The 25,439-nt window shown below is 39.0% G+C and overlaps 1 protein-coding gene across 2 annotated transcripts in view; it reads left to right on the top strand.

Moving 5' to 3' along the window:
- The window catches only part of EGFR (epidermal growth factor receptor), a 227,433-nt gene extending 202,363 nt beyond the window's left edge, over window positions 1-25,070 (top strand). Inside the window, exons 21-28 of one of the 2 annotated variants that reach the window (XM_075921718.2) lie at window positions 4,572-4,727; window positions 5,542-5,617; window positions 8,956-9,102; window positions 11,999-12,096; window positions 13,377-13,544; window positions 13,644-13,691; window positions 13,923-14,028; window positions 15,272-25,070. In XM_075921718.2, the coding sequence (XP_075777833.1) occupies window positions 4,572-4,727; window positions 5,542-5,617; window positions 8,956-9,102; window positions 11,999-12,096; window positions 13,377-13,544; window positions 13,644-13,691; window positions 13,923-14,028; window positions 15,272-15,648 (1,176 nt within the window). In that variant the 3' untranslated portion in view covers window positions 15,649-25,070. The remainder of the gene's footprint in view (window positions 1-4,571; window positions 4,728-5,541; window positions 5,618-8,955; window positions 9,103-11,998; window positions 12,097-13,376; window positions 13,545-13,643; window positions 13,692-13,922; window positions 14,029-15,271) is intronic. The other variant, XM_075921717.2, reaches the window with a different exon arrangement.
- The last annotated feature ends 369 nt before the right edge of the window (window positions 25,071-25,439 follow it).

The raw sequence follows: 25,439 nt of genomic DNA on the forward strand, positions 1-25,439 counted from the left end.
AGTTGTCTCTCTAGGTCTAGGGTATAAAGGCTTGTTCTAGTAAAGTTAACATTTTACATTTGTGTAGTGCTTTTGATTTTCAAACCACTGTGTGAATATTAACTGATCCTCAGAACATTCCTGCACAGTGCAGGGTTATCACCACTGTATCGATGATGAAAATTGCACAGATTGCAAATGAATGACTTGCCCAAAGGCATGCAGTGGATCAGTGGCAGAAGAGGGACTAGAACGTGGTGGTTCTTGGCTGTCTATCCTGTGAAGTTCCAAGCTTCTCCTACAATAATCCATAAATGATTGTTCCAAAACACTGTTTCTGTTCTATGTTACTGGGCACATATGAAGGTAAAATCTCTTGTGTTGGGGATATCACCCTGACTTTGCTGACTGTAGAGGAACGGTGAGCAAGTGCAGAGACTTTCATTACTAAAAACCTCATTTTAGTAGTGAAAATGCTACTGATGCTATTTTGTTATGACCAAAAAACAGTGTCGCTAGGTAAGGGGTGGGTAATAAGCAGCCTGCGGGCCAGACACGGTTCTCCAGAGTTAGCCCTTGGCAAGCTGCTGGATTTTTTTTTTAACCTGTGTGTCCATGGGTGTAGCCGCACACAGCTCCCATTGGCTGTGGATTGCTGTTCCTGGCCAATAGGAGCTGCGGGAAGCAGTTTCCCATCTGCACTACTGTCTGCAATTTTCATTGGCAAGGAATGGCAATCCAACAGGAGATGTGAGTGGCCACACCTGTAGAAGTGCAGATAAAAAAAAAGCATCTGGTGATCCACCAGGGTTAACCCTGGTGAATCACATCTGGACTGCTTCTTGCTCACCCCTGGTATACCTAAACCAGTTCCAGTGGGCATGTATCCATATAACAAAACCATGATCACCATTGTCAGGGATGGCATGTTGTCAGGTTCAACACGGAATGAAAGGCAACATGGAGACTAAATGATACTCTCTAGCCCTCAGCAGTAATCCTCTATATTAAGGCTGTGCCACCATGACAGGGCAGTATAGGAGATATTTCACTGCTCCTATCTAGATGCTCCTTTTTCTTTGTATAAATAAAGAAGCTCTTTCTCCTGGCCAGCCATTTTGCACCTCGCACAAGCCCAAGATTGCTTAAATTTTTAAAGGTTCCATGATGACAGCCATTTTCAAGATGTCACATTTCAACAACCTAAACAAACTTTGCTTGCATAGACATTTCTACAATTTGGCTGAAAGCATGGTGCTCTGGCATTTCTGTTTAAATGGTATGACATAGTATGCTGCCTCTGCAGCTTTGTGTACACCTTGAAAAACTTCCAGTTAGTGTGGGCAGAACAAAAAAAAAGTCTGGATAAAAACAGGAAGGACTACCCACATTAGCAGAAGGAAAAACAACAGCATGGAGATTTCCTGTGCTGATGAAGAGTACCAAGATCATCCATAATGGCTTTCGAACCAGTAGTAGCTTGCATCTGCTGTTAATACTTCATAGTGAGTCATTTACAGTACTGAGTGTCTCATCACCTATCCATTTGTCATGCATTTGTATATTCTTAACCAAATTATTCTAAAGAACATTGAGAAAATAACTGGAGTCAAAGTTAATATAAACTTTGTGCATAGTAGAGCAAGTCAACATTTCAGGGTAGTATAAGTATGAACTAGGATGGCACAGCACAAGCAATTATATTTTTACTAAAAATTAAAGTAAACTTGTTTATAAGGAAAATCATTAACCAACAGAATTTATTGGCTCATTGTCACAATTAATTGATGGCATATGCCAAGTCATGATATTAGTCAGTCCTGAGATGTTCTTTAAATAGTTATCTTCATAAATTATTCTGTCCCGTGTAATTCAGATTTTCAGATCTGATTAAATGACTAAGTAATTACAACAAAACTACTGTAGCTCAGTCCAAAAGAAGAAAATGATGAGAGGCAAAACAGGTCTTATTTTGAGGTAGCTCTTAGTAATTTTGTGGGAATGTAAGGGAGCTTTTTCCTTTCTTTATTAAAATTTCTACAAAAGAAATAGAAGACTTTGTCCTGGGAGGACAATAGCCGTTGAATGTCTGGGGGGGAGGGGGAGAGAGGGAAACAGAAACAGAGCTTGAGAAGCATACAACCCTTCCATTTTCTTTTTCTAAATCCTTGTATTTCAGCGGTTGCTACCTGTACCCATTATTAAGATTGTAGAATGGTTTTTATTTTAACTTTCCATTCTCAATCACTGAAGCATCCCCATTGTGGACTAGGTCTATGTTTGGGCCAGTTCAATGAGATTTTTGGAAAGTTGGAGCAAAATCCCTTTAGCCATTTTAAGTTGCAGGAGGATGAAAGACAGTTGTCTTCGTTTTAAAATATCATTGCAACATGGATCATTAGGAGGAGGTTGGTGGGATGGGGGGGAGGGAAGGAGAGAGAGGATTTGAGCAATAGATGTAGTTGCTGTTATCTTTCTTATGGACACTAATAGTCTTTAAGATGCTCAGGTCCCTATAACACTCTGGCTGTATTACATTCATATCTGTAATATCTATTTTAAAATTAACCAGAACATATTGGTGCACTTATCTCTTGAGATCTTATACACATTTCAATTTCACCTGACTGTGGTTTACTTTTGATGAACGTGCAGAAGACTTCATGAACTACACAGCTCCTTTTTCCTCTTAAGTGTTTACTGCACTTAATAAAGTATATAAACTTTAGTCCATGTATCACCCAAACTGCCCCTGTTTCTAATCTGCTTAATTTTAAGCTGATTTTGGCACCTTCCTGATTTTGCCACTTCTGGAGATTTTATTTTCTCACTGTATTTCCAATCTTCCCCAACATTAATTTCTCAGGTGACAAAATTGATCTTAGAATTGTGACATCTCATTAGTTACATAGTTCTGCACATCTGAACTGTTATCTTTCACAATTGTTCACTTCTGTTTAATTTTCACACCCTTTCACCCTCCAATTCAGAGTAATTCCCTCCTTCACAGATACTAACTGATCTTCTACCAGAGTCTTTTGTGTGTGTTTTTATTAAATGCTCTTCTTAAAATCAACATAAATAAAGCTTACAGTTTCTCCTATCAACACTTTTTTTTGTTGCTACATCCACAAATCTTGTCTAAAAATTGGACATTATCTACATCTTTTAAAACCCACACTGTTGTTTTATTCTATAAATAATAGCATATCTATTCATCTTTCTTAACTAACAGACTCTCTAATGGACTCTTGTAAAGTTTATTTTTGTTTCTCTTTTTGTGCCTTAGAGTTAATTTTTAATATATTTTATGGCTAACTTATTTCCATAGTGTACAGAATGAGTAGCTTTCAGATAAAAGGCTATGGGTGACTGGGTTTCTCTGGCCCAGTCCTGTGCTGTCGCAGTGAATTGGTATTTATCAAAACCAAGTTAATAGAAGAATTATCTTCTTACAGATTATATCAAATGATTTTTTCCAATGTAGGCTGCTTTTTCAATAGCTTAAGGTGGTTGGTTTGTTTGTTTGTTTCAAAAGCTCAGTTCATTAAAGTTAAATTAAATTATTTTGCATACTGGCATTCTGCCAAATTGCTGGGGTGGTGTATTTTGGCAGCATTAACCACCCATCATACACTGAGGAAGTTTTGCTTTAAAACATCAGTGTAAGATTTGAGGGTGGTCTAGCTTAATGGTGGAGGAAGAATGGGAGTGGGAGCTTGAGAGAAAATGATTTCCTGGTGTTTTGTCATCACATTAATATGATCCTTTTTGTGTTTTGTTTGTAGACTGGAAGTATTTTCTGTATTAATGGTTCAAAAAACAACAATAGTGAATGACTGTAGTTCTTAAAAAGGATCTTGAAAGAAACTTAGCAGCCTGAATATGTGTCTCTTTTTAATGCACTTCGTGCACAAAGAGGCAAATGGGGAAGTTCTGGGGTCAGAAATAGATGTTAGGTTCATGGCATAATATAAGTAAATCAGTGCAATTAACTTTTTTATCTGCTTAAAAGAGCTTTACAATCAATATCAATATTCCATAAGAGGAATGGAATAAAAGGAGCATAGAGGTGGAATGTCAAGAGTTACCTAGTCACAAAGAGTTACTGGAACTGTTTCAAGAGGAGCCTTAAAAAGGAGTGTGTCACTGAACTCAGCCATAAACATATAATTTTTGTTTGGTGGTTTTCCATCATCATGGTGACAGTCTGCCTGAGTATTACCAACTACAAAATGGTGTCTGCAAGGATGAAGCAGAGATTCAACTGCTTGGTGGTGTTATTTTTAATTGCTAAACTCTTCTTCCAGTTCAATGTATTTACAGTGCATGTGAAGTTAAGCTGTCAATATATCAACATGTATGTTAATGGGGTGGCCTAACTCTACTCTGAATCACACTGAGGTCAGTTGGATTGCACAGAGCAGCATTTGACCCACAGTTAACATCCAATACGTAGATTTCTTGGGCTTAATCTCAGTGGAATGCATTGACCCAGCTTCAGATCTGATCATTTATCCTCCCCTCTCCTTGACAGAATGAGTGTGGGTGTTTGAGAGGTATGCCAATTGCATGTCATACCTCTATTGCAGGGAATGAGCTACTTGGAAGAACGCCGCTTGGTCCACCGTGATCTGGCTGCCAGAAATGTCCTTGTGAAGACTCCTCAACATGTGAAGATCACTGACTTTGGACTGGCAAAACTGCTTGGTGCTGAGGAAAAAGAGTACCATGCAGAAGGTGGCAAAGTAAGATATATCAGAGAACCATCTTTGTGTTATTGGAGGCAGATATTTGCACTTGAATATCACCCTTAATTTTTTAAAAAGAGAGAAATGTAGTGGGATTTGCAAAAGTGTTCATCCGTGGCTGAAGTCTGTTCCCACTGTAGCCAGTGGAAGTCCATAGATGTTAATGCAAGCAGAGTTAGCCTCATGTAACTTCAGTGAGAACAGAGGTGGGCAGATGATGAGCCCTTTCAAAAATCTGCAGGAATGATGTCTGGGAAAATCCAAGATTAATTTTTAAAAAGGGCAAGTGTGAATTCTGTCATGTAGACAACACCAAATACTATGTAGTTTACGAACAGAAAGGGAATACTATGTTTATATATGAAGAAGGGCCTGTCAGATTTTCCTTCAACATCCCTGATTAAGGGAATGTGCTCCAAGAGAAGCTGCTTGTGAATATTGCAGAGAGCATAAATAGAAGCCATCTGATCTCAGATCAGTCTTCGCTGCATAGCCTGGGATTGGACTTGTGCCCTGATCTAATATGAGATGTTAAAACAAAAACAAAAAAAAGCTCATAAAAGCTTAGCTGTTAAGAAGCAACCGAGTTATCAGTGATATTTCTGCTAAAAAGCAAAATGTTATCCAAGTTCCCAGACTCAGAGTGACAAATCAAAACAATGATCATTGATCCCTGCAAATTTCAAACTGCTTGCTGTACATCTTGGATTCTCTGCCGACAGTCAAATTGACTGATGATAATACTGTTGTACTAATAGCATTACTCCTAGATTTGAAGTAGGTGTTTTACCGCTTAACTGAATCTTAATAGGTTCCTATTAAATGGATGGCTTTGGAGTCCATTTTACACCGGATCTACACGCATCAGAGTGATGTCTGGAGTTATGGTGAGTCTAAAAATGATAATGATTTTAGATGGCTGAGAATAATTGTAGGATTTGGTAGGGACACCACAGCCTACTCCTCCCTCCCAGAAATCCAGTCATCTTTTCATGATATTTACAACAGGGTCTTAATACCAAAATGAAGGAGAGAATAAATATCAATGATGGGCCAAATCCTGACCTTCTTAATGAAGCAAAATTTCAGTTGATTTTTGAGTGTGGAACAGGCCTGCCAACAGCAGTTCTGGGCCCCCCATACGTACAAGCTGCACTCTTGCACAGTCTGCCTGACATTGGGTGGTGCTGCACTTGTGCTGGCTGGTTCCCAGCAAGCTGCCAGCTGTGCTGTTGGGTGTGCTTTTCCAGCATTGCCAGGGCTTCCACATGCCTTCCCAGTAGGGTTGCCAACTGTCTAACTGTGCAAAACCCCCAAACCCTTGCCCCATCCCTTCCCTAAGGCAATGCCCCATGCTCTGCCCACCCTCATTCACTTTCATAAGGCTGGGGTAAGGTATTGGGGTGCGAGAGGACATGCAGGATGCAGGCTCTGGGTTGTGTTGTGGAAGGGGGTGAGTAGGCAGGCTCTGAAGGGGAGTTGTGGAGCAGACTCTGGGGCTGAGCCAGGAGGTTAGGATTCAGAAGGGGGTCAGGGAGTTTGTGCTCTCTGAGGGCAGCTCCCAAATGTGACTGGGACATTGCTCTGGCAATGGCTCCTATGCCGGGTGGAGGGTTTGGGGATCTTTGCATACCACTACCCACAGGCACCAGCCTTGCAGCTCCCATTGGCTGCAATTTGAAGCCAATGGGAGCTGCAGAGTCAGGGTGGGGGGCAGCCCATGGAGATCCTTCCCCAGTGGCTGCGTGGATGGTGCTGGCTGCTTACGGTAGTGGTGCAGAGTGAGGGCAAGCAGGAAGCCTGCCTTATCCCTACTGCACTGTGGCCAAGGACCCCTGGGTCCTTTTAAAGCTCCTGGATCCCTGGGCAGTTGCCACTTTTGCTTCCATATCCCCTGGCAAGCCTGGTGGGGAATGGGATTTTGTTAGTATATGCTTATTATTGTCCCTGAAAGAGCCACACCTTGTTTTATTAATGCACATATGCATACACATATTTTGGGGGACTTCGGAGGTCCATGTTCTTAGGAGAAGTGTCAAGGCTGATTCCCCACTCTGGCATGATGAATGCAGAAGTGGGGGCCTGCAAAAGTACCCCAAAATCATATCTTTCCAGGCTTAGGTATAAAGCTTCCCCCCAAAATCTTAAAAACCTAGAATTTGGGGATAAAAATCTGCTGCCACCACCCAAGTAATGGTAAGAAAACCAGGGAAGAAATCACTTGGGAAATCTCAGCCCTAAAATAAAACCAGGACATACAAATTAATCAGTACCAGGTTAATAAAAAAGAAAGAACTTTTATTATCACCATAATACTCCTGTTACAAGCATAATGACTAGATGGAAAAGTCACCAATTAATATACAGCCGGTCCCCGCCTTATGAACGAGTTACGTACCAAGCACTAGGTCATAACGCGATCTGTTCGTAAATCAGATTACATTCACTTACGTACGGCCGTGCTGTTCATGTGTGCGGATTTTGTTCCTAAGTCGGGGACTCGCTGTATAGGAAGTTGGTCGTAAATACAAATGGTCATAAGTTGATGTGTTCGTAACTCGGGGACCGGCTGTACTGATAGGGGACTCCCATGGGCCAAAAACTTAGTTACAAGGGAGAAGAAAACCCATTTTTAAATGCACAGACATCAGCTTCCCATTCCCAAACCATAAAACAATAACACCTAATGGATTTATCTAAATGTTACCTTATTTACAGATAGTGAAGAGTCTTTTCTTGGAGAGAGACATGTTATCTGTCCTCCTCAGTATCTGGAGAGAGACTGAACAGAGACAAAGGAGGGAAAACCCAAAAATTCCTTTGTTTCAGTTTGGAATTCCTACCTGCATTTCTATTGGCTAACTGCTACCTGGCTAGGTACAGTTAACCCCTTAGTCCCCAGGCTGCTGGCTAACCTTCATGGTCATGACAAGAAGTTGTGCAGGTATAATTCCCAAAGTGCACTGTGTTAAAAATAACCAACCCCCCTCTACAAAGTAACATCATAATGGGACGTCAGCATAGCTAAGCAAAAACCATTGTGGCAGATTGGCTCAGGGTGTAATTTGGGCCAGGTGATGAGCCAATGTCAATCAGTGTACCTGTTATCTTCAGAAGAGCTTGATTTAAATCAACTAACAGTGGCCAGAAATTATCTTCCTGAGTCCATGAGTGAATAAGTGACACAGTGAATACGAGTTCACCCTATTCCATAGGAAACAAACTTTAAAAGCAGATAGACTTTTAGCCACTGAACTAAAACACACAGACACAACTATAATTGAATAGGTAAACTATTGGTTTTTAAAATTAGCAATTTTAAAGTAGGCTGAATTTTGGACTTGAATGCCCATTACATTGGCCCATAAAGTCAGGTTGTTAGGACACCAATATCCTTTATGTAGAATATATGCTAATTCTTCTTTTCTGAGCTCATATCTAAAAATTCATTGTATATGTTTCCTGGAATAAGCCAACCTCTAATTTGGGAGCAGGTAATTTCATACCTGTTTTTGCATGGTCTCTTGCACCTTTCTGTGAAGTGCTTAGAGAGAGACTAGAAAGACCTTGGATCTGATCAAATATGGTCATTCCTATGTCCCTGTTAGTTCACTGAAATACATTTTCTTCATGCCTATAATGTTATTTTAGGGCCCATATAAATGGAGAGCATGATGTAAGAGAGCCAGTATGGAATAGGTGGTATGCTGAAAGAAAATATCTTGATGCAGTACATTTAGAAAGCCTTCAAAGAGAGAAGTTATTATTTTACATCCAGAGATTATTTAAAACATTAACAAAACTTTTATTTAAAAAAACCAAACCCAGCATTGTGGTTTGGAATCAGTAATTAGCAATCTAGTATCTTTGTGTTGTGAGGATGTGAAGTCATGAAGTAAAGGTGAAAGTTGGGATTTTACATTCTGTCAAAAAATATAACCTAAGTAATTATTATGTTTTGTTAACTTGGACCTCATTAAAACAGCTGCAACTGTGAGATGGATGGTTTTCTTCTTCCATGAACAGTTTTAACAAGTGAATAAATAAATTATTGAACCTTTAGTGAGCCCTAGCAGTGCTAAAACAAACGTTAATGTCTCCACTCTGTATTTTAGACATACTATTCCTAGGTCAACCCAACAATAACCCATTGTATTTTGGGAACATCGTGAATTCTTGCTGACCTGATGAGACTTTAACATTGTCCCTTTCTCCTACTCTTCAGGTGTCACAGTTTGGGAATTAATGACATTTGGATCAAAACCATATGATGGGATCCCAGCCAGTGAAATTTCGTGTGTATTGGAGAAGGGCGAGCGTTTGCCTCAGCCTCCTATCTGTACAATTGATGTCTATATGATCATGGTCAAATGTGAGTTGAGTTCTTTCTAGTAAGAAGGAAAATGGTTCCAGTTATGGAATGTTTGCAGGCTATGCTGTATTATTGAGATTCACAGGAAAACATGGCGATGTGATAGATATGAGAAGACTATCATCACTGTCTATGTGCAGATAGCTTATACTTCAGACAAGACCGCAGGTTTTTCTTTGACTACAGCTCAGAGTCCAAATTCTCGTTCTCGTCTTTGTGTTGGTGAGCATGATGTAAATGTAGATTACGCCACTGTAAATCCAAACTAACAGTGGAATTACTCCAGAATTGCAGCAGCATTGCTGTAATCCGAATCTAGCTTCAGGATTCCAATCTTACACACTCAATCATCTGTCCTGCCTTCTCTTCCCATGTTTTCATTTAATTTCATTCAGTAACAAACACACACATAGGAAAAAAAAATCTGAGAATGCAGACAATCGCCATGTTAGTGGCTGCACATGAAGACTTTGAGCCAGAATCCTGAGCTTCATAATTGGTCTGGCCCTCCAATTTGTTATGACTTATACTCAGACACAGACATTACGATAAATGCACAGAAGCTAAATGATGCGGTAAAGCAAACTTCTGTGGCATTGGTTCATTGTTCTCATTACTGAGTGCATTAGAAGACATTCAGAAACAGCCCACTAGGTGGCGATTAAATACTTTCTTAGATAACATTTATAAAGTCCTCCAAGAGGTAAAACTTTTGATTCATATAATTTACTTCTACTAATGCTATGGTTTTAGGAGTCTCTGAATACATACTTCTTACAACTACTAACAATGGTAAATCACTCATCCACAAAGGATTAGCCTATTAAAATAAGAGCTTCACAGATCTAATGGTTGATTTCACAACTAGCTAGCTGATTTCACAACCTCCCCTAGTACATGACAATGCCATGTACTTGCACAAATGCTATGCAGACCAAGCACGGACAGTGATACTGCTCTGGAATTTACAATATTTCTGATTTAGTTCAGTTCTAGAAATATTAAGCAGCAAGTCTGTGGTTGAATACTGAGAGAGCTCGGAAATATAATTTTACTGGTAAAAAAAAAAATCAGCCAAATAAACACACACTTCTAATCTGGAAAGAAATCTAAACAGGAGTTTCTACCAAAGGGCCCAACCCTGATCTCACTGAAGCTAGTGGGAGTTTCACTACCAACTACAATGGTATCAGTCCCAATATTGTATCTAGTTAATGAAGACTATAGAGTAAACCTTAACTGAAATAAATATATAAAAACATCACTTCAGTTTAGAAAGAAAATAATAAAAATGTGCAAAATAATCACCACATCAAATTATAAATAAAAATTTAAACCAGTAAAATAGCAAATATTAAAATATAAATAAAATTAACTTAATGTTATATATTAAACCCTGTTTTCAATCTACTTAGCCCATTTCTGAGCTAGTGTAAATCACTATAGAGTTGTTGAATAATTAGCAATGAAGAATGATGCTGGCCATCTGTACACTAGTTTGGACACAGGAAACATATCTCATCACTGCTTCCAACTGTAAATTTGGTTTTCTTTCAAAGTTATTCTAAAGAATGTTTATGGGTTTGAATGGTATGTGACAATATTTAGACTGAAGCTTAGTTGACCAATGTGTTTTTTAAAATTAATTGCATTACAACAGCAACCATATCTCAGATTTGCAATTTATTCCAGTAGTGAGATATATTCCCTGGGCAGGCTGAAGTATTTGTCAAGGAGAAGCCCTTATTGCATCAGAAGGAATTCCATAAACCACAAGGAGATGTGTATTCATCTCCCTGCTCCAATGAATATTGAAGGTTTTATATAAAAGTGGAACACCTTCAATAGCAGAGACTGAGTACAGCCCACCCTCGAATAGCTGATGGTCTAGTGGTTAGGATGCTCACCAGGAGATGAAGATATGACTTTGTCATTACCCCAGAGTGGAGGGATGGGGGGGAGGGGGAGGGGAGTTTCAAACCTGGGTCTCTTATGTCCCAAGTGCCCTAACCCCCAGGCTAAAAGTTATTAGGGGACTTGTATACAATAATCTGTCTCTGCCATCCATCCCCTAGTCTGAAGCTGGATATGAAAACCATATGTCTGGCTAAAACTAATCATGTCAAATTCATGGATCGTGTCAGGTGAGCTGAAACTTCACCTTTCAGCCAGTACATTTTTTGTGCCAAATAGTCTTCCCAGCTCCGTTAGCCTATCTGTATGGTACCGTGTATAGGAGATTATTAAAAATCCAGTTACTCATGGGGCCTTGTTCTGGTCTCAGTTACCCAGCTGATTTCCATGAAAAGTGCACCCATATAAACGAGAACAAAATTGAAGCTGTAGAGGCAAATCTAAATACCATCAGCAGGTCATGTATTGGTCAAATATATAGGGCAATGGGAGAAAGGAATCCTCCCCACCCAGAGTAACTCTAAAGCTTAAGCAGCCTCCACAAATCTGCCATGTGGGGTGGGAATCTATCCGGGCCTGCATAGTGTTGGATCCCCTGCCTGTCTTCTGGCTCACCCCTCCTTTGCCCACCCTGTGAGCTGCTATGTAGTGAGTTTGTGTGGAACAGAAATCCTGATCTTTTAGGAGGCTATGCGAGCAGGAATTAAAGAAGGGCACCCCCTTCATGTTGATGCTAAGCAAGAATCTTTCTACCACATCTTTTATCGTTTTGGTCTTACAAGAAGAGCACGGGGTATTGTTGTTCTTTGAAAAAGGAGCAAAGACGAAAGTCTAACAAAAAAGCTGATGTGAATAGGTTCCGCATTGTTATGATTTGATGTTCTATGCGCAATACAGTTCTTCATCTTATTTTACCCTCTCTTCAGGTTTTCAGTTCTAAGATGATTTGATTTGTTCTTTGGTTTCTATACTGTCCTTTCAGGCTGGATGATAGATGCAGACAGCCGCCCCAAGTTTCGTGAGCTGATATCGGAATTTTCCAAAATGGCTCGAGACCCTCAGCGCTATCTTGTTATTCAGGTGAATATTCATTAGAGCTTGTTTTACCAGGAAACCAAGATATCAAACAGTCATATTGAGAGCTGGTGGGGGAAATAGCAGCAAATACAGAGGCCCTGACTTTCTGAGTTACTGTGGGATGCTAGACCCAGACTCTCCCTCACTCCATCCATTCCTCCACGATCTTACACCTGCTCCACCTCTTCTCACCCCATTATACTCTTTCCCATTCTCCCCTCCCCTCCCACCACCACCAGTTCTGCCTATGAGATCACCAGCAGATGGGCGGTGCTGTGAGCGAGGGAGAGGAAGGGATTGGTGGGGCTGCTGGTGGGTGCTGTGCATCCACTATTTTTTCCATGTATGCTCCAGCCCCAGAGCACCCATGGAGTCTGCGCCAGTGAGCAAATATGAAATCATACACATGGCATGCTCACAGATGAGAAAACTACTGAGTTCTTAGATTTCATGGCCAAATCTCAAAAGAAACCCGACCACATGAACTTCAAAATATCCAATAACGAAAACCAAACACCATCTTGATGGTTCTAGTCTATTTCCAAGTGATTGCAGGAAAAGCTTTAGCATATTACTGTTTGCTTAAAATTAAGAACAGGACAAATAATAAATATGGACATGAGGAACAGAAATGTAACTAGGAATGCCAGGGCACTTCATCTTTCATAGAATCAAAGAAGATGCACGGACGAGAATTGTTAGACCATTGAGTCCATTTCCCTGCCAAGGCAGGGTTGTGCACTTCAGAACATTCGCTAGCACTCAATGTGGAGGGAAGAGCTACTTAGGAGAACAACAATAGCAGCAGCAGAAATCTCAAATAGCTCTCAGTTTGTAGTGGAACAGCAGAGCTGTTAGTGTATGTTGTGGAATTATCGAGAGATTTCACAAAAGCAATATTTGATTAAATAGGGGCATGACCTAACTTCAGAAACACACATTTTTCAAAGTCTGATATGCTGCAACCCAACAGGGCTAGAAACACGTAGTTGGGCCTATACAAATGCTTTCAGGACTAGTACATTTTTCAAGCCTTGATCTTAGTTCAGGATTATAATAATTCCTGTTGCAATCTATAAAGGTTAGATTTTGAACACTTTAAAAAGCAGATACTCTAGATTTAATAATCAGAAATGCTAGGTCTAAACTCCCTGCAAATTTACATCCAGGTCTAAATTGTGCATCTCCAGAAAATTCCTTTTTCTCCATAGAGAAAGTCACTTAGTTGTAGTGCAGCCTACAAGGTGTCCAGCAAGCAGTTCTTATTGTTGCTTGGTTGACAGGGAGATGAAAGAATGCACTTGCCAAGCCCTACGGACTCCAAGTTTTATCGCACCCTGATGGAAGAGGAAGACATGGAGGACATTGTCGATGCAGATGAGTACCTCGTTCCACACCAGGGATTTTTCAACAGCCCCTTATCATCCCGAACTCCCCTCTTGAATTCATTGGTATGAAACCTTTCATCCATGTTGAAACACCTAATGTTAATCATTTCCCAGGCAAAACCTATTTTTCTCATTTTAAAATGTTTTCTCTGTCTTTTGAAGAGTGCCACAAGCAACGATTCAGCCACAACCTGCATTGATAGAAATGGGGTAAGTGTGAGCAGCTGCAGTTAAACACATCTCCTCATTGTATTAAAGCTGTGAACTTAATTAAGGAATTAAGTCTTAATTTTGCAGATAGTGCCTCAATTTCATCACCAGTTCTTGGCTTTTTCTCCCCCCTCTCCCTTTTTTCCCCCTGCACTCACATATCAGTACACACCGGCCTCTGTGAAATGCACTATTCTATACTCGTTTTCTTAACCTGTCCCTCTAACCTAGCAGGGATTCCCTGTGAGAGATGACAGCTTTGTCCAGCGTTACAGTTCAGATCCTACAGGCCTCTTCTTGGAAGACAGCATAGATGATGGCTTCCTGCCTGCTCCAGGTGAGTAAATCATCTAGGTATCCTCTCATCCTCAAGTTCATTCACTGAAAGCAACTTGGAATGCCACCTGCTTCTTTTTTAGATCTTGGAAGATTCTTGCTGATCTCTGAGTAATCTTTTTCCTTCCCACTCTTAGCAAAGGAGGAGTCTTTGATGTCCTTATAATCCCCACAGTTTTTCTTCATTGTCAATAAATGGAGAAAAAAATGTCCTGGATATTTTCTGAAAGCTTTTTGATTACATTATCCACCACCACCAATCAGATTTCTAGTTTTTGTTGGGAGTGCATTATCACGGTGGTTTCTTTCCTGCTATTCACACCTCTCAAAGAACTCTTTAGTCCTTTTAATTGTTTTTATTGTAGAAATTGCTTATTGTTGCTGTTTTTCTGCTTTTAATACAGACACATACTCATGTAGAACTGACGGCACAATGAAATATTGAGTGCTGCTAATCACTACCTCACATTTACTTATATAGTAGGTGACTGGAGCCAGAACTAGCTGGCTTAAAAGATTACTAAGGGTATTTCTATATAGCAGGGCTAAAGTCGAATTAAGCTATGCAATTTCAGCTACATCAGTTGCATAGCTTAAGTAGAAATAGCTTAATACAGCTTTTGGCGCTGTCTACACAGCAGGAAGTCAAAGGAAAAACACTCTTCCTTCAACTTCCCTTAGTCCTTGTGAAATGAGGGTTACATTGACTCAGAATAAGAAGTCCTCCAGCTTGACATTATTTCGAAATGAAGGCTTGTAGTATAGACTTACACTATGTTATTTCTGAATAACATTAGTTATTCCAAAATAAGGCTGCTGTGTAGATGTACTGTGAGAGTGTTACAGTGATGTTTTAATAAAACAATACTCCCAGTGCCTTGTCCTTAAATAGTACTGCAGTTCACTGAGGGAAAAGCATTGAGCATCATATTTTTGGGGGGCATGGGGTCTCGATTGCTGTTGATCTTCTTTTTTTTTTAGGCATTTCCATAATCTATCAGTATTATGCATGATAGCTCTTGGCTAAGCTCGTTGGCTAGGATTTCTGGGGACTGGGGCTGTTTTGAAAATCTGATGCCATTCAAAGGAATGTCTTGCCTTTGGCCAAGTCTCAGAATCCTGAGGAAGATCCCAAAGACTTTGCAGATGTGTGCAAAGATTGTTTCCACATGATTAAAAGTACACATCAGATCATTGAAAGGACTGTTACTTACCTTAATTTCTTTCTTTTTTTTAAATCTCAGAATATGTCAATCAGTCAATCCACAGCAAACCACAAGCACCTGTAGTACAGAATCCAATCTACAACAACTTCTCTTTCCCAATGAACCCAAAGCCTTCCACAGTCTCAAACTATCAAAATTCCCACAGTACAGCAGTGAACAACCCAGAATATCTCAACACCAACCATTCACCTTTTGTGTCAATGGTTTTGGAAAGCTCCCGCTACTCAGACCAAACAGCCAACCACCAAATAAATCTGGACAATCCTGACTACCAACAGGACTACTTTCCTAAGGAAACTAAGGCTAATGGCATATTTAAAGTTCCTACAGCAGAAAATCCTGAGTACTTAAGGGTAGCAGCACCAAAGAGTGAATACATTGAAGCCTCAGCATGACCACAGAAAAACTCTCTTCTTGCAGTAATACCAGTTAAAATTCAGATGAACAATATAGCTGCTTCAGGATCAAACTTTGACCAGACAGAAGAGCAATTATTAGTCACTGGCAGATACACTTTTCCTTTCAAGCCTGTGGGCTGACTTAACCAAGCTTATTTTACTGTGTATTTTGGGCTTTTCCTTGCCCATCCTCATATGTAACTTAGGCACATACCATATGCATACATGCCTGTTGGACTAGAGCAAGAACTTTCTGCAGATAAGAAACTGAAGATGCATTCCTTTTGTTTTCCAGTGGTGGTAGCCTAAAAAGCCATTTTGGGATAAACCGTAAGAATTCCTTTCTACCCTGCATATTTTTATAAACATTTGTAATGGAATTTTTGGAACTTTTACAAGATGAGATGGTTGCTTATTGGATTGTTGTGTGACTCTCCAGAAAGGGGAGGGGGGAAGCAATATATTATTAAATCGCCCCGCGAAGATTTTTTTCATACTGTTGGAAGTTGAATACTGTTCCAAATGATTGGATCTTAAATATTTACTCTATTTACTGCCTCTTGGTACAAACAGGAAAAAAAATGTTTCTGGGAGAAGTATGGATATTCTACTTGATGAAGTGGGTTTTTTTTTTAATGGAACAGATTGGTGAAATTTTATAACCCACAGTGTATTTAGCACAAGGACTGGATGGTAGCATACGTGACCTTACTGACCACTACTGCTAGACACCAGCAGAAAGAACTCAGCACATGGAAGAGTTGTTTGTAAATGTTTATAAAGTACTTGTAAGTCTGTTTTCTGCATGTTGAATGCAAGCCTTTCTTCTTTCCAGTCCCTTGGTTAGTTCTACATTTGTTAAATTAGATTTTAAACAAAAATTTTAATGATGTTACTATAATTGAAAAATGAAGTGTTAGTTCCCTCTGTCTCAATCTCATTTGAACAGATTTTCCAGAACGAGCAAAGAAATGCAAAAGATTGTTAACTGGCTTATTAGTGAGAGAGCTGATTATCAGAATCCAGCTACACAACATTTATATGTGGCTAAGATAGAAATGCCAAAAGTGCAACCCAAGGAAATGAGATGATCTGGTTTTTTTTTAAAGTTGCTCAGTGAAAAAACCTTTTTCCCTGTATAAAAATCCCAAAGAAAAGGGGGGAGGGGAATACATCGATATACTGTTAAACTTGTGGCAGACTATTGCCAATTGCTGTATCGCTATGTGGGAAGCTGTTGTCTCTTGGATGACTATTGCTGTTGTGTTAGGGTGGCCTTTATTGCTAGGTATAAAGGAAATACGGTGAGAATGAATCAGAGGAAAAAGAATAGGTTGAAGTGTTTGAATGCAATTGCATAGTTTAGGGGGCTCAACCTTTTTTTGTACTGCAGCCCCTTTCTGACAAAAAGTCTCTTGATCTCAGGAGAAGGGACTGAAGCTAGAGCCTAGGCAAGAGGACTGTAACCTGAGCCCCAGTGTACCCTGGGACTTTGGTCATGGATGGTGGAGCTTGGGCAGAAAGTCTAATGCCAACCCTAGGAACCCCATTAAAAAGGAGTCCCGATCCACAGTTTGAGAACTGCTGGCTTAGTTTATTCTTCTGAAATTGGATGCTGGAAATGCTACAGGCCCCTTTGAAGTCCCACCCTATTTGTCTGATTGTCACAGTGGAATAATCGAAATGAATATTTGGCTTAATAAATATAAAATATATCTAGTGTACATAAAACCATGGTAGCACAAGAAGTTAGAGATTGTCTCTCTATGTTGTGTATAGTCTTTAAAACACCCACAGTTCTTTTAATACCTTCTCTTTACAGTGTTGCTGTCTTCTTTCAAAGTAGTGTGAAAAACAATAGTTTTAAAGGATTGATGCAAAAAGTAATCAGTCATGGGGAGGCAACCCTCCAGACTGCGCCTTCCTGGAAAAAACATTTTAGCCAACTAGCTGGATCGGAAGCCAGATGTGAATCAATACATAATACATCTCTAAGATTCATAGCTAATCATTAGGAAGTTACTTGAGATGACACGAAAACTGTAACATAGAAAGTATGTAGCATTTATTCTTATGGTATTAATGCATCTATAGCATCAGGGAACTGTCAAATTTCACTCTTCCTCCACTGTTTGGAATACCTCTGTGTAAATTCCAGTTGAAATATTGTATTCGAGACTGGGATCAGGTCAAAAACCCTTAAAATATTGTCATGGCAGGCTTGTTAGAGGGGGCAGAAACGAAGACAGGCAGTGTAAAATGTCTCATGTTAGAGCAATGCAGTGCATGTTTTCATTGAAAACCAATGCACGTAATACATCTCTAACAGTACAGAGTCTGGAACTGAAGAGCAAATTTGGTCAAAATATATTTATCATCCTCCTCTATGGGCAAATCTCACTTGCAACGATTGCATCCCAGCCATAGCCTTCCAGCGAATATGTAACAACTTATATTACTTTCTTGCAATTAAAACATTGAAAAAAATTCTGCTCTCCAATACAATTTACTTGTCTGAGAGCAAAATTTTGTCCCAATATTATGTTAAAAGTGAACTGGACACACACATGCTCACACAGACTCTCACCCATGTACACAGCCAGACATTTTAACAATCTTTTATTCTTTTTTCCCCCATTAACAAACTCACAATAAGATTGTATTTTGTCAAATGAAATGACTTTCCAACAGAAGTCATGGATAGTTTACTAAGTCTGCTACTCAAAGCAATACAGTACAGTACAATTTTACCTGTTTTCCTACAGGCTTTCCAAAGCTATTCTGAAAATGATTCATTTCATCAAGTGATATTTTGAGCTGTAAAATGGTTATTTTTAAAATAAAAATAACACTATAAGTTACCAGCATTATGTAGCATGAAAACTATTTAATACATACTAACCACTCTACATTTTTAAAGTGGTTGCTGGCAGAGATCATCATGAAAGCCAATGAGTCATGCAGCTAGATCCTTTAAAAGTGTTTAAGAAATGTAAGGATGAGTTATCATTTTTTTTAATGTATTGTTTAATGGGAAACATAGCAGAGAATTATAGGAGCCATCTTCTGATACAAGATTGTCTGTCTGTCTGTCTAACTTACAGGCTATCCTAATTTATGTAGTACATGTGCTAGGTTTATGAATTAACAATATTTTAAAATAATTCTGATAAGTGTGTGTCATGATTTCCTAATAGGCCACCCTAAGTTATTCAAATACCAGCAGAAATGAAGAGCAATGAGCATATTAGCCAATCAGCTCAGCTTAATTGTATCAAACTATTTCAGGTAAATGTATGGTTTACATGATCTGATGTTTTTACTAGAGGACACAAATTGTGCAGCAGGAAACATTCCACTTTGTATTGTTGAGTTCAAAACAGAACAATGGAAGTTATGTGGCAATTTCACCCTTTTTATGGAATCCTGATAAGCTGCTGTTCTACAAACCCAGAACTATAAATCTTTTCTTTCTGCATTTCAGGCCATTTAGTCAGGCCTCTCTCTAGATAAATGTGCTCCATCTCAGCTGGGAATAATCTGAAGTCCCTTATCCTTTTTGTGGGCCAGTCGCTAGAGTACAACAGTGAGCAAATACACCTGTACGTAGCTATAAAAGCAATGATAAATTAGAGCATGCTAGATTTCAGAGTAAATCACACAGTCTCTTACGATGACTATGAAACAGCTGCATGTCACTACTCAGCGATCTACAGTAAACCAATAAACCTAAGTAGCCAGTGAAGTCCACATAGCTTTAGCTGTCCTTACCAGTTTGCTAGACGATTTATGAATCTAGTCTCAGAATTCAACTGATATGAAACAGACTCTAGGTATAAATGAGCATCTTTTACTGATATCCCAATTGCACACTTATTTTTGTCAGAGGGGGGTATTACTTGCTATGTTGGACTAGGGATTTCATGATTATTGCATTATAGAGAAGGTCTATATGACAAGAATAGTTATTTTATTATATTAAACTGTGATTACAGCTGTATTGCTACATACACTATTGCAGCATTAGGGCATAACCTAATTTATAACTTTCTTTTCTTTTTTGCATTTTTCTTGGGCATTCTATGATTCCATTATAAAGTCATCAGAGCATCTCCAGTTTAAAACCAGGAGAGTAGCCAAAAGAGGATGTTTTTGCAATATCTGAGCAAAACATAGATTTTGATTTTGAAAAGTTTGCAAGGAAATTAAAATTGCAATTTGATATATTATAAAGCAGCCCCAATACTTCCTGCCATTATGATCAAGAATCTGTAGTCAGGTCCATTTTAAGAGTTTCCCTAAATACTAATACATAATAGAGTAAAACCATTTTAAAATGGCTAGGATGGTATACTGGGAGTTGTATACATAAAATTTCTTTTTAAAAAATATTCCTGAATAGAGTGAGACCTAACAGGCCACAACAGCTTTTAGTGGACCATAGACTCACATGGGAAGGAGTTTTAAAACACTTTCTCTAATTCCTCTCATAAAGGGTATGGACTGTAATGTTACAAAAAGGGGAACAACACTGACAGCAGTTTGCGTATTTACAATATCATAAACACTAATTTAGCAGCTAATATTAAGGATATTAAAATTACATTAATGGGCTAATTGAATAGTCAATTCAATTTGAAATGTCTCCCCATCTGGCCCCGGGGGGGAGGGGGGGCTGCATGTGGCATTTCAAAGAGGCAACACCATGTGGAGCCCAGGGTCTGGCCCTGGGCTCCACACAGTGCTGCTGCTTTGAAGCACCACCTCCGCCCCTTGCTGCCTCTGCTTATCAAATAGTTGACTAGTTGTTCACATCCCTAGCTAATATTTATTTTAAAATGCTGTTTTTAAACACTACATTTCAAGATCATACCACTAAATTGCAAAATATCAGAACACTTAAGGCGTAAGTCAGAATTTTCAAGTTTGGTGTTTTTCAGTGCTCTCTGTATAGAGCAGTGTAGTATAGCTCACTTACCTGTAAATTGTTTTGTTTTGCATTGGGAAGGAGTTGGCTTGGGAAAGTCTGAAAATGCTTCACTAATGTAAATTCTCTGCAGGGTCCAATGCCCTTGTCTCGTTTCCAAGTCAAGTGAAACAACCTGACAAATTTCTTTGGTCAGAGCGATTTGGAATGCATGGCACTTCTCAAATTTTTTCTATTTTTTATTTGTTTTTAAATGTTTAATGCTGCTCCTTCCTATTCCATTCAGCCGATCTTTAGGGCCCTGAAGTATTACATAGCTTCTGAAAAGGAAACAGGCCAACATGGGATGGGGTGGTTGCAGGTGGAATTATACTGGCGGACCATTACCTGGGGATCTACACACAATACACATCCACTGGCCCAAATATTGCTTAGAGAGGAAGGCACAGCGGTCATTGCCTATTACTTCAGCTCAGGATGATCGTAGCTCTTGTGAGTGGTTAAGCAGGTGCCTAGTGCCCTACCTGCTGATTGGGAGGAAAATCCTCTCAATTTCCACATTTTTTTATTTTTGGGTGCAAACCCCATTTGCTCAAGCTTTATGCTATAAATGTGAAATTTATCCTGTGCACAGAAGATCCAGTATGCATTCCAAATCCAGTATGTATTCCAAATCCAGTCAAAACCATAGGACTTGAAATGATTCAAGCACTTCATACTGAGAAGTGCTTGAGGTGTCTGTCTATAAGGGGATGAATAACTCCATGTCAAAGAGACACTTTGCATTTGCTGACAAATATTCATTTTTTAGGTTAGAAGTTTAACATCTACTATAGCACAGAAGCTGCTACCTCTTCACTATCCAATGGTAAAATTGCCATTGCTCTTCTTTTCACATTTCTCTGTGAGAAAACATTTTAGTTGGGACAAAGTGAGAAAATGTATCTTAGTTGTATCCTTCTTCCTGAAGAAAATGTACAGTAATGAAATTTTAAACTCTGTATGGTTACACTGCCACGCGGGACACTTCACCAGAGTGTTTTGTAATGTTCTTAAATCACCACTACCCCGGATTTTTATATTGAAATCCCATTTTTCTAGCTTTGCTTTCCCAATAAGTTTTGTTTCGTCTTTCTTCTCTAACATATGCCTTTTAAAGACCTTTTTTTAAATAAAATAAAATAAAATAAAAATTTCTGTAAGTAAAACAAGACACTGTTCAATAGCTCTTTAAATGGATTGCATTAGGACCAAAGACATAATATCTTATTTTCTTGCTTTAAAGTAATCAATCAAAATGCCAATTGATTACCATTTCCACAGCTTCTTATCTGGGGGGGAAGATCACTGTCCCATAATCGTACAAAAGGATCTGCCTGAGCCTTCCCGAAGTCAATAAGGCTTTTCATGAGAACAAGGATTTGCCCACAGATTCAAATTGAGCCAGTGTAACTAATGGGCCCAAACCTGATGCCTTTATTCAATTTTGACTTACATTCTACGTGGACAAAACTCTCATTAAATTAGGGGGAGTTAAGGCCAAATAGGGACTGAAAAAAAACTGAACAAAGACTTCAGATTTGTTTCTGGGGGGGAGGGGGAAAGAGAGGCAAATGAGTGATTAGATCACTTTTCATCTGGATAAGGTTTGTAGGCAGATAAGACTGTCATGTAAGCACAGTTTTGATTACATTATTTCTTTAAGTATGGGGTGTGAACTGAAAGCATAAAATTTTCATGAGGCACTTCTGTCTCCCACCCACGTGTTCTTCCTGCTTTTGGAGACTGTACATCTTTTCAGGCCACCCATGTTTCCTTAGGCTTCTGGATGGGAAATTATCATATTTTCCAATTAATGCTAATAGGAATTAAGGTGACTTTGAGAGAAGGAGGTAAAGCTTAGGAATGAATGCATAGCAAACCTGTGATAGTGTCAAAGTCAAAGAAAGGGATTCTTTCAGAGCGAATGAGAGAATTTGGAACATGGCTGTCAAAAACCACAAGATGCATTGAGCCAAACCCTGGTCACAACAGAGAGTGGCAAAATGCCTGAAGCTGGGATTTTGCGCTCTCTCTCTCTCTCTCTCTCTCTCTCTCTCTCTCTCTCTCTCTCTCTATATATATATATATATATATATATATATATATATATATATATATATATATATATATATATAAACGTGGCCCTCACCTCATTATTGCCTTAGAGTAACTTACCCTCCTTATGAACAAGCTGAAAAATCAAAATCCATAGCCCTGAACCTAACCAATAGCTTCCTGAGGGATTTGTGATTGCGGTACATGTGCTTAGCTCTCCAGTGCCCCTGGAGATTCTTCCAAAACATCTTTCTAATCGCTTAGAATCTATCTAACGCATGGTGGTTTTGAAAAGCGATCCGCATTGGCCTAACTCTGCTCCTATTCAAAGCAATCATTGATTTCAGTGGAAGCAGAGTGAAGCCGATGTTGAGTGTTTTTTAAAATCCTTCTCACTATGCATAGAGATCCAATGGATCCAGTGCCAGTTTTAGGTGTCTTTGATGCAATCAACTGGGAGTAATGCCTTGGTTGTAATAAACTATCCAGCAATATACCCATATAAACAATATCTTTTAGCAATGTAAAGTTAATCAACTATGAAAGCACTATTTGTACAAATAAGAAATGCTGTCTTTTATACAGTTTAATGGTTTATATTATTGATCAAAGATTGTTTGTATATTGAGTGATAAAAATAAGATGTATATTATTCTTAATTTTTAATTTTTGGAGAACATTTATTGTAATATACAGTATTGTGTTTGAAGGGGAATAAATCAGGTTGGCTGGTTTGTAAGGCTAATAGCCATGGAAGAGCTAATGTTGAGTCTTTTATTGAAAGATTTTGATTTTTAAAAAGGTGCCACTATGGGGATTTAACCAGAGCTTTCTGATCTTAATAACAAGGCACCATTCCTCTAGCACATTCATCCTGCCCTCGTGACCAATGTTCACTATTGGAGTTACATAGCACAATCTAATACAACTAAGAGTTTTGGCCACCACACTCTATGAAATGCACAGCAATGTCTCTCAATTTTATCACAAAACCAAAACCAAGTCAAAGCAAAATCTCAAGCTCAAATCCACAGGATATTTTGCATTTGAAGACCATGCTGTTGCCCATTTGTGAACTAAAAAAGTCCCCGTCTGAAGCTTCCCTCTCCACCACAATTAACAGAACAAGAATTGTTCTGGGATAAGGGCAGGGAATATGAATACATTAAAATAATCTGAAAACCCACAAAAGACTTTAGTACGTAAGGGGGAAAATGACACTGTGAAAAATGCCTGGAAAAATAAATAAAACTTACAACCTCTGACTCCAGACTAAATAGTGGTATGAAAAAAGGAAGTAATGAAATGTAGTTTTAATACATGATAGAAAAGAGTTTCTCAGACTAACAGCATGGAAGCATGAATGAGCAGGGTTGCAGAAGAATGGAAACCATATAAGTTAGGATCATACCCTATATAGGATATTAATTTAAATGGTGGAACTCCCTGTTGAATGAAATGGGTGTTGCATAGAAAGATTAAGGAAACACATAGTTCTAAATGTAATGGAGATGTCAATGAGGTATATAGTAGGGATATAAGAGTGCACTACTACCTGATAAGACTAGGCTTATCAGGTAATCAAGTTGACTGCTTGCATTCTACCCCTCCTCCCCCCCCCCCGGCCCCCACTGCTGCCTCTATATCAGAGGAATAAGAACAGGTGCTGGGGGGAGCTGGCTTAAAATCTAGTTTTCCCCAGCACCGTCTCTGCAAGGCACGGAGAAGGGGAAACAGGTGCTGCGGCTCTACCTTTTAAATGTAATAAGAGTTGGGTGGCTTTTATTACATTTAAAAGGCAAAACAGCAGTGGTCTGGAGCTGGCAAAAGCCAGCACTGTGTCAGGTCCCAGATCTACTCCCACTGTGGCTCTTCTGTTTAAATGAAGTAGGAGCCAGGCTGCTTGCACACTTGGCTCCTATTACTTTTAAGCTGTAGAGCCGCAATGGTCCCTTATCGACTTATCATGTACTTAGATATATATTGTATCGAGTACACGATTAGTCATTTACTCGATACTTAACATCCTTAGTACATAAAAGGTAAAGAAAATCTTACGCTTCCTCTGGAAGCAAAATATATTAAGATGAGATAGTAAAAGGTCAAAGGAGCTGGAACTAGATACATGAAGTGCAAGATCAGCCTGGATAAGTCCCCATTATACTGACTTGTTAAATAGTACTTTTTTCTTTATAGATGACCTTTGTACACCAAGAAAAAGCCACTACAACACCTTTCATCCAATCCCTTCCATTACGTAAGCTGCATGCTGAACCAGCTTGACTTATTTTATGCAGAAAATAATGTAGTTTTAAAATAGCCTATAACTGTTTCTCAGAAATGTCTGTGTATTAATGCATGATATTTTTATTTTAATAAAAGTAATGAAATATGACTTTTCCTGTTTTGGGTTTTTTTCCCACTCTAAAGATTAGTAGAGCCCTGCAAACCTGCAAATATCAATTTTTAAAGCTTTATACCTGTGAACCATGTTTGTGGATCAGATGCAGATACAAAGTATGTATCTTCACGGGGTTCTAGAGATGAGCAAGTCTGGCTTGTGGGGAGGTTTCTTAATATGCTCCGATTTCCTTCCCATGTTATAATAATCCTTTGCGCGTCTATAACACCTTTTATACAAAGATCACCACACAGTTGACAAAAACTAATTTGCAGTGTTGTAATAGCCATGTCAATCTCAGGGTATTGAGACACAATGGATGAGGTCATGTCTCTTTATTGGACTAACTTCTGTTGGTAAAAG

Source organism: Pelodiscus sinensis, chromosome 2, assembly GCF_052426305.1.
Source record: "Pelodiscus sinensis isolate ZL-2025 chromosome 2, ASM5242630v1, whole genome shotgun sequence".
In the NCBI taxonomy this organism is placed as follows: Eukaryota; Metazoa; Chordata; order Testudines; family Trionychidae; genus Pelodiscus; species Pelodiscus sinensis.